At 52.6% G+C, this 16,196-nt stretch overlaps 1 protein-coding gene across 1 annotated transcript in view; it reads right to left on the bottom strand.

Annotated features, from left to right (window-relative positions):
• Positions 1-487: 487 nt before the first annotated feature.
• LOC144731385 (EMILIN-1-A-like) overlaps positions 488-16,196 on the bottom strand; it is a 32,982-nt gene continuing 17,273 nt past the window's right edge. The window contains exons 3-9 of the mRNA XM_078612406.1: positions 14,374-14,499; positions 13,779-14,080; positions 11,250-13,000; positions 10,700-10,898; positions 9,030-9,452; positions 8,223-8,348; positions 488-7,113 (exon numbers count right to left, since the gene is read on the bottom strand). Of these exons, the coding sequence (XP_078468532.1) occupies positions 6,692-7,113; positions 8,223-8,348; positions 9,030-9,452; positions 10,700-10,898; positions 11,250-13,000; positions 13,779-14,080; positions 14,374-14,499 (3,349 nt within the window). The 3' untranslated portion in view covers positions 488-6,691. The remainder of the gene's footprint in view (positions 7,114-8,222; positions 8,349-9,029; positions 9,453-10,699; positions 10,899-11,249; positions 13,001-13,778; positions 14,081-14,373; positions 14,500-16,196) is intronic.

Below are 16,196 nucleotides of genomic sequence, written 5' to 3'. Positions count from 1 at the left end.
GCGTGTATTCACGTGTGTTCAACTGCATGTGTTCATTTGTGTGCGTACGCTCACCTGTGTATATTCACCTGTTAAACTGTGGAACTTGTTTGCATTTACCGGTGTGTGAGTGCTCACCAGTATGTGTGCTATCATGTGTGTTAAACTGTGTTTGTTTACCCGGACACAGACTCATAAGTGAGCTCCTCCGTCAGGCAAGGCTGCCTTGCCTTGATCATGTAGCTCACATGCCCAAGCAGCTTCTGATTGACTGGCTAGAGGGAGCTAAACAGGCATGGTTTGGGCTAGAGAAGAGATGAGCTCATGTGGTAGAGGATGTGGAGCTGAGTGGACTTGCCAATAAGTGGTACCAGTGGTGTCCAGATCGGCCTCTGTGGAGGCTCATCACCACGTGGACATTTCATTGTCCATAACATGAATGACACCGTTGCCACCATGGGAAGGAAATTGGGAGAACAATGCAGAGAGGAGACAGCAGAGTGAAGAGTGGTATCGAGAAAGTGAGTTTAATTATGACAACGCAAGCGACAACAGTCCACAGCTGATGGAGAGTTATTTCGTCAATGAGCACACATCTCCGAAGGTTCATTTGCATCTGTAACAACATTTCTCAAAGTACACAATCTGAAAGGTTAAAATTATACACTGGTATTCATATGCATTATCTTTAGTTCAATTGATGGTTTTTTTTTAAAATATATACTGTTCTTTACATATGTTATAGCCTACCAAGTTGTAGCCATGAGTTGGGGATAGAGAGAAGCTCCGTGTGATTTGGTTTTCTCTGCCTCGCTGTAAGACAGTTTCTGGTTTAGGTTAACCCTAAGCCTGAATGAAATGTCTTATTGGGCCAGGGATGGGGAACCTGGGACCAGTAGCCCCCATGAGGCCTACCTCTTCAAAACGGGCTGCTCACAATAATTACACCGTGTAACAAAAAAACATTTTGTCCCTGGCTAGTAAGTGTTATTTCCTCATTGCTTATGCCTCAAAAGTACAGAAAATGGCTATTATTCCTCACAAACCAGGACAGTGATATTTTGAAATGTACCTATTTTCAATGAGAAAACGTGTGCATTTGTATCATTCCTTCACAAAAAGTCCTGGTCACAAAAGCAAAGTTTGTGGGGAATAATTGCCATTTTCTATACTTTTTAGGCATAAGCATTTAAAAAATAACACTACGCAGGGACAAAAATCGTGTTACATAGTGTTATCCATCACTCTGCGGGACTGCGATCCGACGTCAACTGTGCGAGTGAGAGGATACAACAGTGAATTTGAACAACAACGCAGAATGTTTGCTGCGCACAAACAGCAGGAAGGCACAATACCCATCATACCTGGCATGCGTGCCATGTGATCACCAAATTGCATGTACAATACTCCCAGCCTTGTCCAGACCACCAGCTCAAGAGATTAATGTGTGGCATGCAATGTAATCGCAAGGCATGATGGGAGTTGTGAGTGTTGTTAGATTGAATTTGTTTCCAGCCTGCGTGCATTTCGCTGCTGTGGTGATGGGGTTTCTCATCATTTGGGAAGTCTTGGATTTGAAATAGCGAGGGGAAAGCAGCCACAGGCATCGCATGGAGCGGTAAAGGTGGGCCCTCATTCGTTTTTTTTTTGCTTTATTATTGGATAACACTTCAAAAAACGTATTAGAAAAGAACATGGGTGAAACGGCTCGGTTTTCAGAAGATCAGATGTTCTGGAGAATCTGTTGTTTCCCAGCGTGCTGTTGACCATGGGAAGGACTACCTATTGGATAACGCTAACAACCTGCGTGGCCAAAGGGTACCCGGTCAAAAGTCCTATTTTGACCCTCGATAAGGAGGAGGCTTCCCCACCCCTGTTTAGTGGAGAGGTTTACGTTCGTGGAGTCCAAGTCAACGTCAGCATCCACTTCCCCTGTTGGTGATTGATACTTTTTGTGATTTTTTTTTGGCAAAAACGTGCTGACATTTCTCATCACCGAGAACGTTTTTTGGTCATTTTGTCAACATACAAATCTGGTCGAAAGTTGTTTTTGCCACTCAGACGAGCATCGGACAGATGCAAGCTCCCCTTCACTGCCCTGAACCAGTGGTGGATAATATGATTGTGAAGGCAAATCGGCAGGCTAACCACCATACATTCTCATGTTATTGACATGAGAGGGGTGACTGGCTGAGACAACCCCGACTGAGATTTGAACTCGCAACTTTAGGGGCGTAACGATGCGTTTGTTAATCTGTTGATGCATTGAAATCACATTCTAAACAGTCGATGCTTTCCGATTTGCATGCGACGTTAAATGTGATAGGCTTACATGCGTCCAACGGCTAAGAGAGGCCACTTGTGTTCACCGCGATGTTAAAACGTTCGTTGGAGCGAATCGCGACCCTGAGCCTGCAACAATTCATAGAATTGATGGCAGGGAGAGGAGAATGAATCATTACACTGCTCCCGAAGAGTGTTTCTCTCACAACTCCAAAACAAGCAGGCCCTCTAACTTGCAGCATTTGACTTGCAGCAACCGTTCTCTCTTCTTGCGTATGATGACAGCAACGTGTTCAGCAGCTAAATGCCAACGTCAAGGCTTGCTAGCCATGAGAGGGCTTCATGAGGAAGATTGTGTCGTTGTTTTATTCTTCCTCTGCTGATGCAGCACAGGTTACGGTGGTTTACTATGTGGTCCATCGTTTGGGTTACATGGCAACTGTAGTATAATGACAGTGATTATTGGTAGAAGGGGGGAGTTGACTCATTAATTGCTGTATTTTATTTAAAAATACAGTGAACAAGGGCATATATGTCATATGTATGTTCGTTGAACTTCTTTTCGCACCGTACGTAGTCAACCGTGGCATTGGAATGGCACCCAGTGGTCAGTGACCGAGGGGGGGGGGGGGAAATAAATGTAGATGAACAGTTCTTGGAGTTTTGGCGTAAGCTGTGAAGATGGGAGGAGAGACGCTATCCTGACGCGTAACGGCGTTGGAACGGCGTTGGCCGTTGTGACATCTTGACTTTTAAAATAAGCCAATCGTTTGGGGCCGGTGCAACACGTGTTTTGGAAGAGGCTTTGTCGAAAACATTTCGACCCCACGTCATTCTAACACTACAATGTGACAATAAAATTGTATAATGTGTAACGCAAGTGTTTGACCTATAATAATGCTGCGATAATGATGATACATGATAAATTGACACCGATAAGTAATAATCATATCAATAACAAAAAAAGTTATACGAATGACATTGTGATTAAATAATGACAAAATCTGACAATATAATAAGGTCCAATCTCTACAGCTGATATTAATACAGTACAGTAATGGTAACACGTTACATCTTTGGCATAACATCTATAGCACCAATCGCCTCGCTGGCTCACGCGTAATTTGCTCAAACGACACTGCCAAGCGTTGCCAGAGTCCACAAACCCACCCGGTATTATTTTCCTCTTTTTAAACCAAAAATATCGGTTTACTTCTCACGTAAAAACACACAAAATGTAAATCCGTGTTAATAAAAGATAAGCAAGCCTGCATGGGCTGCTTTAATTGAAAGGGAGACGCCTCCATCCTTTCCATGTGTTTAGGCAGCACAGAATTCAGGGGAGGTGACCACACAAGCCCAACACATTACCCATAGCTGCCAGCCTAATCAGAACGATGTCAATTATAATTCTCAATTATTTAAACGGGGAAAGCCCTCACTGATAACCCCTTTTCCACTTGCACATCCAAGAGCCGTGCTTGGGATGTGCCGAGTCCGCGCGGCAAGGGCTAGGAAGCACGGGTTTGTTTTTTCCCACTGCACGAGCCGTGCCGCTGACGTAACGCACAACAGATAACGTCGTGACGCGAGGTGTGCGCACACTGACGTGAGATGTATCGTTGCGCATCGTTAGCACCACCCCGAACACGGCTTGAACTTGAGCCGGATTCAGGTGTCTTGTGCCAGGCCAGCGTAGCACGACCTGATTCCAGCTCGGCTCGGCAGATAACCAGCGGGGAAAAAAACACATCCGTGCCACGCTGGCCCCATGCTGACATTAGCTCGGGTGTGCAAATGGAAAAGTGGTATGAATCTCAAGGCTAGTTTTCAGGAGGATCCTGCAGTGGGATGCTTGGCCAATTTTAATGATGTGTCATTGGCTTTGTGTGGGAGGGCACCAGAGAACCCGGAGAAAACTCATCACGCATACCAAGCGAGTGACTCAGCCATCACATCGCCTTAAACATCTGCCTGGTGTTCACCCATGCAGGTAACTGACCAGACTAACCCTGCTTAACTTCCGAGATCTGATAAGTGAGGGTACATTTAGGGCGATTTGGTCATAAGCACAAGGTTTCGCCATTCAATAGAACTGTGTCGCCGAGCTGGACTTGCGTAATTTATTTTAGGTTCGTGGGGGTTCATCAGCAGCTGGAGAAAACGCTGCCCCCGTTTATAATTAAAGAGCTTCAAAAGTAATCAGAACACTTGGAAGCAAAACTGCGCATCACATATTGCAGCAGGGAGTGCATTTCCCTGCTGCAAGCTCTTGGTATTTGCAACTTTCCAGCTGCCCTTTTGCGAGCGTTAAACAGTGCCCATCCCCGTTTGATCCACCAACCCCAATAATTTTTGGCAGCCATAGTTTCATATAGGCACCCGTTGGACATCATGTCATGATACCTTGTACACTCATACGTATATATATATATATTTTTAAAGACATTTTAACACACTTCATTAATCAACCGCAAGGTATTACTGCGATTTCACAAATAATAAATATACACTTATTATTTTTTTACCCTTGTACGATTTCTCTGTGTCGGGATCAATAATAATAGTCACCATGAATGTGTCCCCGCGCTCACAAGAGAGTTGGGTAGTGCTTATCTCCGCACTCAGTCCTGAGCCAGAGGTGAAAACGCCACATTACTATGACAAGAACCATGTCTCCTTTGATGAATGCAACAATTACTGCTTCTGAGTTCCACGCATCGTTGGTGCTCATTGTATCCACCCAGTAGTGATGGTTATGATGACGGTTATGATGATTATGATGATGATGGTCATGATGATGGTTATGATGATGATGGTCATGATGATGATTATGATGGTCATGATGATGGTTATGATGCTTATGGTTATGATGGTTATGATGATGATGGTTATGATGATGATGGTCATGATGATGATGGTCATGATGATGGTTATGATGCTGATGGTTATGATGATGATGGTTATGATGATGGCACAGCGCCGTGGTGATGTCACCACCACTTAGTGGCGAACTGCGGTTGTTTTGTTATGATTATGGTGATCATGGTGGTGGGGTTATGATGATGGTAATGGTGGTGATGGTTTTGGTTGTGATGATGGTTATATGGGGAGGTTATGGTTGTAGTATTGATGATGTTTATAGACGACGATAATGGTGGTTGCTATGTTGATTTTGATGATATTGAGTGAAGATGAGGATTATGGTGATGTAGATTTTCTTCAATGATAAATCGAATTTTTTTTATTGATGATGGTGATATATTAATGATGACGATGATTGTTATTTATTGATGATGACGAATGGTAGGCTGAGTCAACCCTAACCAGCATAGTCAACTCACAACAGTGAAATCATAAACCTGGCCCTTCACCAGCCAAGCTATTATGACAACAATGACAACGCACTGATTAAACCAAACTAGCTGGCAGGGTGGAGATTGTGGAGTGGGGAGAGAGGAGTAAAGAAGACCTGAAGAAGATTCCTCTGCAGTTATTGCTAATAACAACAGCGATTATAATACTCTAAGTAATGCTGATGTTGAAAACCCTTCATGTGATCACCGTTACTTTAAAATACCTTAGCTGCAGTTAAATAAATACTGTAAATGTTTAAACCTAGGCACAGCCAATGAAACTATGAGTGCACATGAAAGATATCAGGTTTTGTCTATGAACTCTCCTTTTAATCTTCACATTTGCAATTCTAGGTGCCTTTATTGTAGGAATGTGCATATGTACGTGTGCATGTATTGTAGTATATTAGTACGTGTGTGTGTGTATGTGGTTGTTGTTGCATATGCATGTACATGAAGTGTGTGTGTGTGGGGAGCAGTGGTGTAGTGGTTATTGCACGGCACTCTGAAATGGGTAACCTCCATTCGATTGCCACACAAGCAACATCAGTGGTGGGTGATATCTGAACATGCTCCGGGCCTCTGCTAGTTCGACTCAATCTAAAATGGGTACCTGTTGATGTGTGTAAAGATCAGCACCGGCGAGACAAAGGTTTGTGGTGGTGGCTACAGCACCCATTCATGTGCTGTGCCGGCCTTATCAGGTTCGAACAGAACTTTCCCCACATATCTTTAAGGCTATACAAGGAACCTTTGTCACTGGTGTGTGTGTATTCCGACTTCAATAGGTGCTCGCTAACAGCAGTTACCCAAAGCAGCAGTCTATCAGGCTACGTGGGTGATCTCTGAGTGCACGCTTGTCGCACAAGTACACTAGCACAATTATAATTCCGTCAACCAGAGTTCCATTCCACATCCTCACGTGCGGCACACCGAACTCTCAACTCGGCCTGTGCCTCCCCAAGGTCGACTCGGCCTAAAACCAGCAGCGTCTGCACAGCGTCGGTGGCGGTTCGAGAAGAATGCCACCTGCGTGAACGTCCTCGACCTCCCGACGCTCGCCCATTCTCCCCCTAACCGTCCCCGCCATCGTCGTCTCTGTCGTCGTCACCGTCGTCGTCCAGATCGTCGCCGCCGTCGTCATAGCCGACAGCGTAGTTATGCACGTCCCTGTCCTCGTAGAGCAGCGCGGCGCTGAACGTGGAGTAGGGGTCGTCCGAGGCGTGCAGACGCCCCTCGACGAGCTCCAGGCAGAGCGTGTCCCCCTCGGACAGCGACAGCACGGCGTGGAGCACCGCCACGCCCGGCGGCTGGGCGCCGTCGGCCCGTCGCGGGCCCTGCGCCTTCTCGATCTCCTCGGCCCTCGGGCCCTCCGAGTCGAGGTGGAGCAGCGAGGTGTTGGATCGGCTCAGGATGGCGAACACCTTGCTGCCCCTCTCCGCCACCAGCACGGCGCCCACCAGGTACCGTCCCGAGATGGGCGCCGTGAACATGCCTGCGCCGTGGCCGGGAGTGCAAGCGGAATGAGAATCGTCAGAATCTTAATTTGGGCTGGAGGAGGAGTACCGATGAGCTATGAAGCTCTTTTTCACAGATGACCGGTAGGGGCGGGTCAAAAAGCTACAACAACAACAAACAATACAAAAACCGAAAGGAGCGCAAAATATAAAAAAGGGAACCAAGTCATGATGAGTAAATAAAAAAAACCTACAAATTGCAAAAGTACATCAATTCCTTCCGATTTTCCAACACCAAATGCTAGCTTGGGGCAAGGCAGCAAAGCAACAACAGTCTCAGATCACACCAAGACAACACACAGTCCCTCAATAAATAAAAGTGCAGATTAAAAACAACACTTTCACGGTTGCTGTGCACAGGCCCAAAGCGCCAGCGACAAATGTGGCCAGCAACAAATGTCACTGTTGAAGGTGTGATTGACAAGAGTACAACACATCATGAGGCCTCCTTTGCCAGTAGCAAAATATACTAATAGTGTTTTTCCCCTTTTTTCGGCAAACAAAACTGACACCTTTTGCAAGGAATCATGTTAACATTAACCACAATATTTGCAGTCAAATGCAAACAAAAAAAAGCTGTCTCTGGTGTGGACCAATCAGTTTCAAGGACAATGCATAAATTATCAGAGTTTTGTTAGCATTTGACTGGAAGTATTGTGGTTAATGTTAACATGATTCCTTGAAAAAGGTGTCAGTTTTGTTGCCAGAAAAAAGGGGGAAAACCCTATTAGTAAAGAGTGCAACACGTTACGTGGATTGAGCGAGGTCATAAGAAGGGTCGATGGGTGAGCGAGCGAGCGAGTCTAAGGGTGAGCGAGTGGATGGAGAGAGCGGTTGATGGCAGATTGAGTGAGTGAGTTGAAAGAGGACATTATCGGTGAGCAAGTGAGACATTTGGGAGAGGAGTTCATTGGCAAGTGAACGAATAAGTTGGGCGAGCAGTTAATGGGGAATTGAGTGAGTTGGGAGAGACCTTTATTGGTGGGCGAGCGAATGAGTTGGCAGAAGAGTTGACGTGGGGGTCGAGCGAGCTGAGAGAGGAGGAGTTGGGGGTGATGGGCGAGTCGGTGGACACGGAGCCACTTACCAGTGTTGGAATTGTAGTGCCCTCCGTCATTGAGCAGGATGTTGTTGAAGCGGATCACCTCGTCGTGAGGCGGCCGGTACCTCAGGGCGGCAGTAAAGGCCACGCGGTGAGAGATGGCGTCCTTGCCTGCACGCGCACAAACAAAGAGAAAGATCCCCCGTGTAGCCTGAACAATAGAAAGATGCCAAAGGCCGTCCGGCATGGCGTGGGCTTGTTGCGGCCTTATGCTCCACAGAGAGCAAAGAGGAGTAAGTAAATAGCCTGAACAGAGTTCTGAGGCAAGTTCTGTGAGCGAGCAGCTATGGAGGCTGGCTGGTACGGCACAGAATTTGGTGGGTTGCCAGCACCGCGCCCGACTGCCTGTGTCTCCCCAGTGGCGATGTTTACACATTTGACCAGGTGTTGGCCGTAGCACAACGCACTAACCTCTGCGCCACCGCTCCCCACACTGACACGCACACTGACTAAAAAAAGACAAGATCCCCCGTATAGCATTAACGGACTGTTGGGACAAGTGCTGTTAGCGAGTACCTATGAAGGCTAGCACGGCACACGAGGAGATGGGTGGCCAACACCTCGCCCGGCCGCCTTTGTCTCCCCAGTGGCGATGTTTACACCACACCAGGTACTCATTTGAGGCTCAATCGACCTAAGGGGCGGCCCAAGACCGGTTCAGATCATTGTCACTGGTGTTGGCCATGAGCAGGAATCGAACTCGGGTCTCCGGGTTCATAGCGCAGCGCGCTAACTGCTACACAACCGCTCCGCACACACTGACGCACACACTGACACACACACTGCAGTCACCTGCTGGCCCCTGCACCCCAGGCTGGCCGGGGAGGCCGTCACTTCCACGCTCCCCTCTGAGCCCCGGGGGTCCTTGGGCCCCGGGGGTTCCGGGGGTCCCGGGGGAGCCGGAAAAGCCGGGGGGCCCCGGGAGGCCGTTCATCCCAGAATTCCCAGCAAGGCCCGGAGCGCCCGGGTGCCCGGTGGGTCCGATGGGGCCGACTGGGCCGCTGGGTCCAGGGAGACCGCTGGGACCAGGGAGGCCGGTGGGTCCAGGAAGGCCGGTGGTTCCGCTGGGACCAGGGGGTCCGCTGGGACCAGGGACGCCACTGGGACCAGGAAGGCCAGTGGGTCCAGGAAGGCCAGTGGTTCCGCTGGGACCAGGTAGGCCAGTGGGTCCGCTGGGACCAGGGGGGCCTGGTATGGCAGGGCGGGTCCTCCAGTCTGGGGCGGGGGGGGGGTCCAGATAGTGGGACATGCATACGTGTGTGTGTGCACACGTGTATGCAAGCGTATAGGTACGTGCACGACAAAGGAGCCAAAGTTGTCACAAGTTCGAAAACTCACGCGTGCACGTGGATTGCGTATCGCTGTAGACTGGATCACCTAAGCGAGAGTTAAAGTGCTCCAACGCCGCCTCACCCCTACCACCTCCTACTCCGTTCCAGAAGTATGCAATTACAAACCCATAAACGTTTGCAAGTACACACTGTTGCAAGTACACACAATCAAGATTGTTGACGTGTTGTTTGAAAAGCGTTACATTTCAAAACGGTCGGGAGTAACTCATTACACCGGTCGTGCTTTTAATCACGTTTCTGGTGATGATGAGCTGATTTAAAACATCGACGATTATGATCTCGGCGATGACGATTGTAAAACCATGATTGCTCATCACAAATGACAGGAGTTACACGTTTAAAATGGCACAGTGGGCAATGCGTTGAAAATGATGACGATATTGCTGCTGCCATCTTTGGCATCACACCCATCAACGTCATCAGTTTGTGCCAGGGTTCCTATCAGGTGTTCCAATTCAAAATGATGACGGTTCACAGGAAATTATAAAAAATGTAATCATTATTTGCCGATGCTGCTGGTGCTGCGTTGTCAGTGGTGGAGAAGCAAAATTGACGAAATAACCTCAACACACTCGTCAATAACATAGTTGTGGCCTTCAGAGATGAAATATATATAATCGGCAACGTTTCGGGCAATAACCCTTCTTCATGGCACATAAGCAGATAGGCCAGAGAGACAGAGCTAATAGGGGTTGGCGACTATATGTACGTATTCTTAACTTCTTTCCTCCCGCGCGTAGCCAACTGTGCTAATCAGAGGTGCGGGGGCAGGACAACAATCAAGATTTAAAAGTGCATAGCTCCAGTGGCTTCCTAATATCGGTAGGAAGACTGGACTTGTTTACAATATGGGGCCTGGAGACCAGTTTTTAAATTGCCATGTGAATAGTCACACTATTATTAGCTACCGCGTACCAGACAGACCCTTAAATAATCACAAAGTCTGACGACTAAATAAACGAATTTATTATTGAAAGTAAAGTAAAAAGGAAAATATTGCTGGCACAATGCACTACGGGGGAAGGATTGTTCTTGTGAGGGCAAACGAGGCGGAAAATGAGCGACTGCGATAACGACGGCGGCGCCGACGCCTGCGTGTCGCCACCGCACCCATGGTCAGCTTGTGCAGGGTGCCGTTGAGGTGCTGCAGGGCGTCTTGCGTCCGCCCATCGCGCTCCCAGGTCCTCGCGCGCTCCCGCTCGCACGCGTCGGCCACGCGTGCCGCGTCGCCCTCGAGCCGCGCCACGCGCCGCTCCATCTCCTCGCAGCATGTGCTGGCACCACCGCCGCCGCGCCCTCCGCTCTCCACCTGGGCACAGCGTCACCCCTCTTTCGCACCGTGCATAGCCAATCGTGCTGATCGGAGGTGCGGTAATATGTACGGAGATGTGTTGAACCTGTTTTTCACTGTGCGTAGCCAACCGTGCTGAACGGAGGTGCAGGGGGGAAGGCAAGCGAAACTTGTTTCACGGTGAAGCTGCAAAATTGACGAAAACTGCGAGCATTGGAAACGTTTACGATTTGCCTCGGTCACACGCCCTGGACTCTCCGCACCCCTGGATCCCCCAGACCCCGAGGACCCCAGGACCACCCCCCCCCCCTCCACACCAGACCCCCCCCAGACCCCCTGGTCGATGCCCCGGAAGCCCGTGACCCTCACCTCGTTCCACAGGTCGGAGAGTTCTCCCTTGAGGTTCTGGAGGGCGCCGCCGTGACCCCGGATCACCGCGCTCTGATTGGACAGCGCCTCCCGCACCCATGACACGCGGGCGTCCAACCGCCCCTCCGCCTCCCCCAGCGAGTCGTTGAGCACCCCGATCCGCTCCCGCACCACGTCCAGCGGGGAGCGGCCCCCCGCTCCGCTCTCCCCCTCCTCCTCGCCCTCGTCACCCCCTCGATCGCCCGTGACCCCGCCGAATAGTCCCCGCCTCCCGCCGGGCGTCTGCCAGATGGTCAGATTGACGGCGTGGATCCGCTGCCGGTTGGCGTCGCACTCCGCCGCCGTGCTCCTCCACCGCTCCGTCACCTCTTCGCGGAGCCGCGACACCTCCTCGCGGCAGGCCCCGGGGCACTCGCCGTCGTCGGTGCTCGGAGACGCAGCTCCTCCCGTGCCCAGCCCCAGCAGCGCCTCCTCCACCTTGTCGACGCGCGACCCCGTACGCCGCACCTCGCCCGCCAGCGCCGAGAGGTTGGCGGCCACGGTGGCGCGGTGTCGGGCGAGGAGAGAGTCGACGCGCCGGGGATCCGGCGGCGGGGCGCTCGTCAGCACGGCGAGGCGCTCCTCCACCCCGGCCAGGCGCCGCTGCAGGTCGCCCAAGAGCTCGGCGCCGACGCCGTCGTCGCGGGGAACGCCGGGCGCTGCAAAACCGTCGAGCGCCGCCCGCAGCGCCGCCACCTCCTCGCCGAGCCGTGCGTAGCGGGCGTTCATCTCCCCGCGCAGCGAGCCCACCGACTCCTTGAGCATCTCGCCCGTCGTCTCCTGCCAGTGGCGGCAGCACTGCTGGGTGCCGCTCAGCGCCGTTGACAGCCGCGTCTCCGCGTCGCGCAGGCGCTTGCCCTGCTCCCGCAGCTCCCGGAGGATGTCGGCGTCGTCGCGTCGGCCGCCGCCGTCGACCGCGGCCGCCAGCGCGGCCGCCGTCGAGCTGGCGTTGCCCTCGAGCGCGTGCACGCGCCGCCCCAGCTCGGAGCAGCAGGCCTCGGCCCCCGCGGCGAGGCCGTCCAACTCCGAGCGCAGGCGCTGCACCTGCTCGTCGACGCGGCCCCGGCACGTGGACGACAGCTGCTCGTGCGATCGCTCCGCTGACTCCCGCCAACGCTGGTGCCGCTCCTCGAGCGCCGACAGCTCGGACGCGCAGCCGCACGCGCCGCCACCGCCGCTGCCTCCCACCCCTCCACGCTCCTTGTCCAGCGCCGACCGCACCTCGTTCACGATTTCTCCGCGCAGTTTGGCGAGCCTGCGGTCGAGCGCGCCGTTCGGCGGCTGCTGGGGCGGCGGCCGCGCCGCTCCCCCGCCTCCGCCGCCACTCCCGGCGACCTTGTCGAGGATCTCGTTGATGCGGGCGCCGTGGCCCGTCACGGTGCCCTGCAGGTGGTCCAGCACCTTGCCCTTGCGCGCCAGTGTCTCGTTCACCTGCGCGATCTTGCCCATGACGTCGCCGAGCCAGGGGGCCGCGCCCCCGGCCTCCCCGCCGCGGCCGGGCGCGTGTCCTATGGCTCCGTTGAGAACACTGCTGCTGCTGCTACTGCTGCTGCTACTGAGGCTGTTGCCGTAGGTGTTGAGAAGGCTGCGCAGCTGGTTGCTGTCCTCGAGGAACGCCCGCTGGAGGCTGTGCACCGTGCTGGAGAGGGTGTTCACGCTCTGAGCCAGGCGCTGCACCTCGCTCTCCAGCTGACGGAACCGGTGGCCGTTGGCTGCGACACGCAAGGAGGGGGGGGGTGCGATGGCGATTGGAGACGGCGCTGTTAGGGTGGCAATTCGGACAGTTGTAACGAGGCCCGAAGGTGAGCTCGTAAACAGCAGGAAAGGCACGACTCCCAATCGTGCCGTGCGTGCCGTGTGGCCTCCGCATTGCGAGCGCGATGCTCTCAGCCTTGTTTAGACCACCAGCTCAAAAGAGCTGAAACAGCAGAGCGCAATGTGGTAGTCTCGTGACTCGCCCCACAAGGCATGGTGTCAATCGTGGATTCCAGCCGTTTGCGAGCAACACACATTTGTGTTCCGTTATTTCTCTTTGTTTTTTTTCTTTCCCAGCCTGCACACATTCCCCTGTTGCGATGGATCAAGAGTTGTGATTGAGAGATGGCCAGGTAGCTCAAGGGTTACGGGCAATGAGCCATCGCACCCCAGAGATCCTGGATTTGATTCCGGCTTTAAGCAGCGAGCGATTAAACCGGGTTCTCAAGCTCAGCAAGCTGGTGATCTTGGCCCTGGCACCAGTGACTGCTCCGTGACTTAATCATTGTAGTTTGATTGCCATGCAACAAGCACTCTCGGAGGGAGCGTATATAACGCGTACCCCTCTAATGTGGTTATGGAAGTATTTAAGTGACACAGGATGATGCACTGCGCGCTGTGAGAGTTTTCTTTGTCTCAGGACGTAATACCGATATAAGCGGGGAATCGTGGGGGCCGAGCCCAAAATGGAACGTGGACCGTTGTGCTCGGAGTCGAACCCACCGCCCCGTTTACCTGCAGGCCTTTGCGGCTGCCCCTGCCCATTGCCGTGTCCAGGCGGTATGGCCGCCCCCGTGGCGACCCCTTGCTGGGGTCTTTGGGCGTCCAGGGACGTCGGGACCCCCTGCGGAGGCCTGCGGGGATCGCTGGGGGATCCTTGGTCGACGCCCGGCGGTCTGGGCTCGCCGCCTCCTGTCGGGGTCCCGGGCTGCGACTCCTGGCAGGAGGGCCCCGCGTGCCCGGGGCAGCACCGCCACTCGACGGCCTGGACGCTCTTGTAGGCGACGCGGTAGCGGGGCCGGACGCACGCGCGGTACCTGGGCACGCCGACGCCGGCCTCGTTAACATCCTCGCCGTCCTCGTCATCGTCATTGCAATCGTACTCGCCGTCATCACTTTCATCATCGTCTGCATCTCCGATTAGCACGGGTGGCTGCGTAGGGTGCGAAAGAAGTTCAAGATGCATACATCGTCCGTGCAATCGCAACGAACATCGGTCACAAACTTTGCCTCTGTCTTGAATCGTCAAAAAAGTGATGAGGGCGTTGGTGGGTGGGAAGACATTGGCTTGGGGGGAGGGTATTGGCTTGGGGGGAGGGCATGTCCTCACGTGATGATACGAGGGCAGTTGCGCTGCCCCCAAGGGCAGGGCTGGTACTCGGCGCGTGCGTACGACTCCACCCCGTCCTCCACGGTGCAAGTGACCGAGCGCGACACCACAAACGCGCACCAGTTCCTGCGGGAGGGACGCGCGCACACACACACACGCGTTGAACTTCTTTCGCGCCATACACAGCCAACCGTGCCAATCGGAGGTGCGGGGGGAAGGACAACAAACTCAACACAAAAAAGCATTTATAAACAAATGGCTTTTCAACCGAGATTTTATAAGTGCATAGCACCAGTGACTTTGTAATACGGGAAGAGCGTTCCAGACGGCCGCAGAAGCGCATCTGAAGGCGAGCGATGCAAGTGACCGTCTTTGTTCAATGGTTAGCCACAAACCACGCACACACACACACTCGTGGAAACACACAGACAGAGATCCCCCGGGTAGCCTTCAACAGACTACTGGGGCAAGTGCTGTTAGCGAGTAGCAGCACCTATAAAGGCTGGCACGGTTTGATGTCAGTACCATTCCCGGCCGCCTTTGTCTCCCCAGTGCCGATGTTTACACACACTGCCAGGGGTACTCGTTTGAGTCGAACCTCGGGGAGGCTCAGGAACGGTTCAGATATCTGTCGCTGATGTTGGCCGAGAGAGCGGATTGAACTTGAGATGCCAGGTTTGGAGCGCATGACATTTCCGCTCCCCACTCGTTTATAACAAACTGGGAAGCGAGTGCGTTAAAGGAGCCCGAATTTTGTTTGTGTGTCTACTTCTGTGGCTGTGCGAGTGTGTGTGTGTCTTTGGAGGCAGTTCGTGAAGGACGCTCCTGGGCACTTGGAGGCAGGCACCCTCCAGCAACAACGAGCGGAGCGTCGGCGAGTTGGCACAGTGGGGAGGCACAGCTGGTGAATCTTCCAGTCATCTAAGTCAAATCAACCCATCATAACTCCAGGGGTCTGTCCCGTGACCTGCCGGCGAACCTTCGACACTTGACGTGGCCTCAGCGTCCACCTAGCCTGGCACAAGCCCTGTGATGATATCACCGCCACTGAGTGGCGAGTGATGTTTGTTGATGTTTGAGTGGCGAGTGATGTTTGTGATGTTTGTTGTCCACTTGTGAGTCGGAGGATTGCCTGTGTATTTCTTGGTGCATATGGCGATGTGAACGTGGATGCCAACACCAGTGGTGATTCTAATTATCTGAAACGGTGCCGGGCCTTCCCGAGGTAGATTCAGTCTCAAATGAGTACCTGGTGTAGCAGTGTGTAAACATTACCACTAGGGAGACAAAGGTGGCCGGGCGTGGTGCTGGCCACCTACCCCCTCGTGTGCCGTGCCAGCCTTCATCGGTGCTCGTGAACAGCACTTGCCCCAACAGTCTGTTACAGGCTATATGGGGGATCTTTGTATTTAGTCTCAGCATATACAGTCCACCCCCATTAGTAGCTGGCAGCTTACAGTGTTTAATAAGCGTTTCTTCTAATCTTCCCGAACAACTACGCATATCTGTGCGTTGGTGTTGGTGAGAGCCGTGTGGTTGAACGTTTCATTGCGATTGGTTCGGGGATTTGTTGTCTTTTTTGTCGGGGTGACCTGGCATGTAGAGACATCATCTTTCCCAGGCTCGGAATTTCTTTTTTTTAATCCGATAAACTCTCTGAGCTGCTTGTTTTGCGGTTCGAATCCAGCGGCCACCCTGATTAATACTGCGCGGTGTGACGACTGTATATGCATGTGTGTTGAACTTTTTTCGCACCGTACGTAGACAACCGTGCGAAGGTGCGGGAAACCGTAGCAATAACCACGCGCCGTCAGCCTTGCTCA

Source organism: Lampetra planeri, chromosome 2 (genome assembly GCF_965212315.1).
Source record: "Lampetra planeri chromosome 2, kcLamPlan1.2.h2, whole genome shotgun sequence".
Taxonomy (NCBI): Eukaryota; Metazoa; Chordata; class Hyperoartia; order Petromyzontiformes; family Petromyzontidae; genus Lampetra; species Lampetra planeri.
Note: the sequence above shows the minus strand (reverse complement) of the source record. Positions and strands in the feature narration are given on the sequence as shown.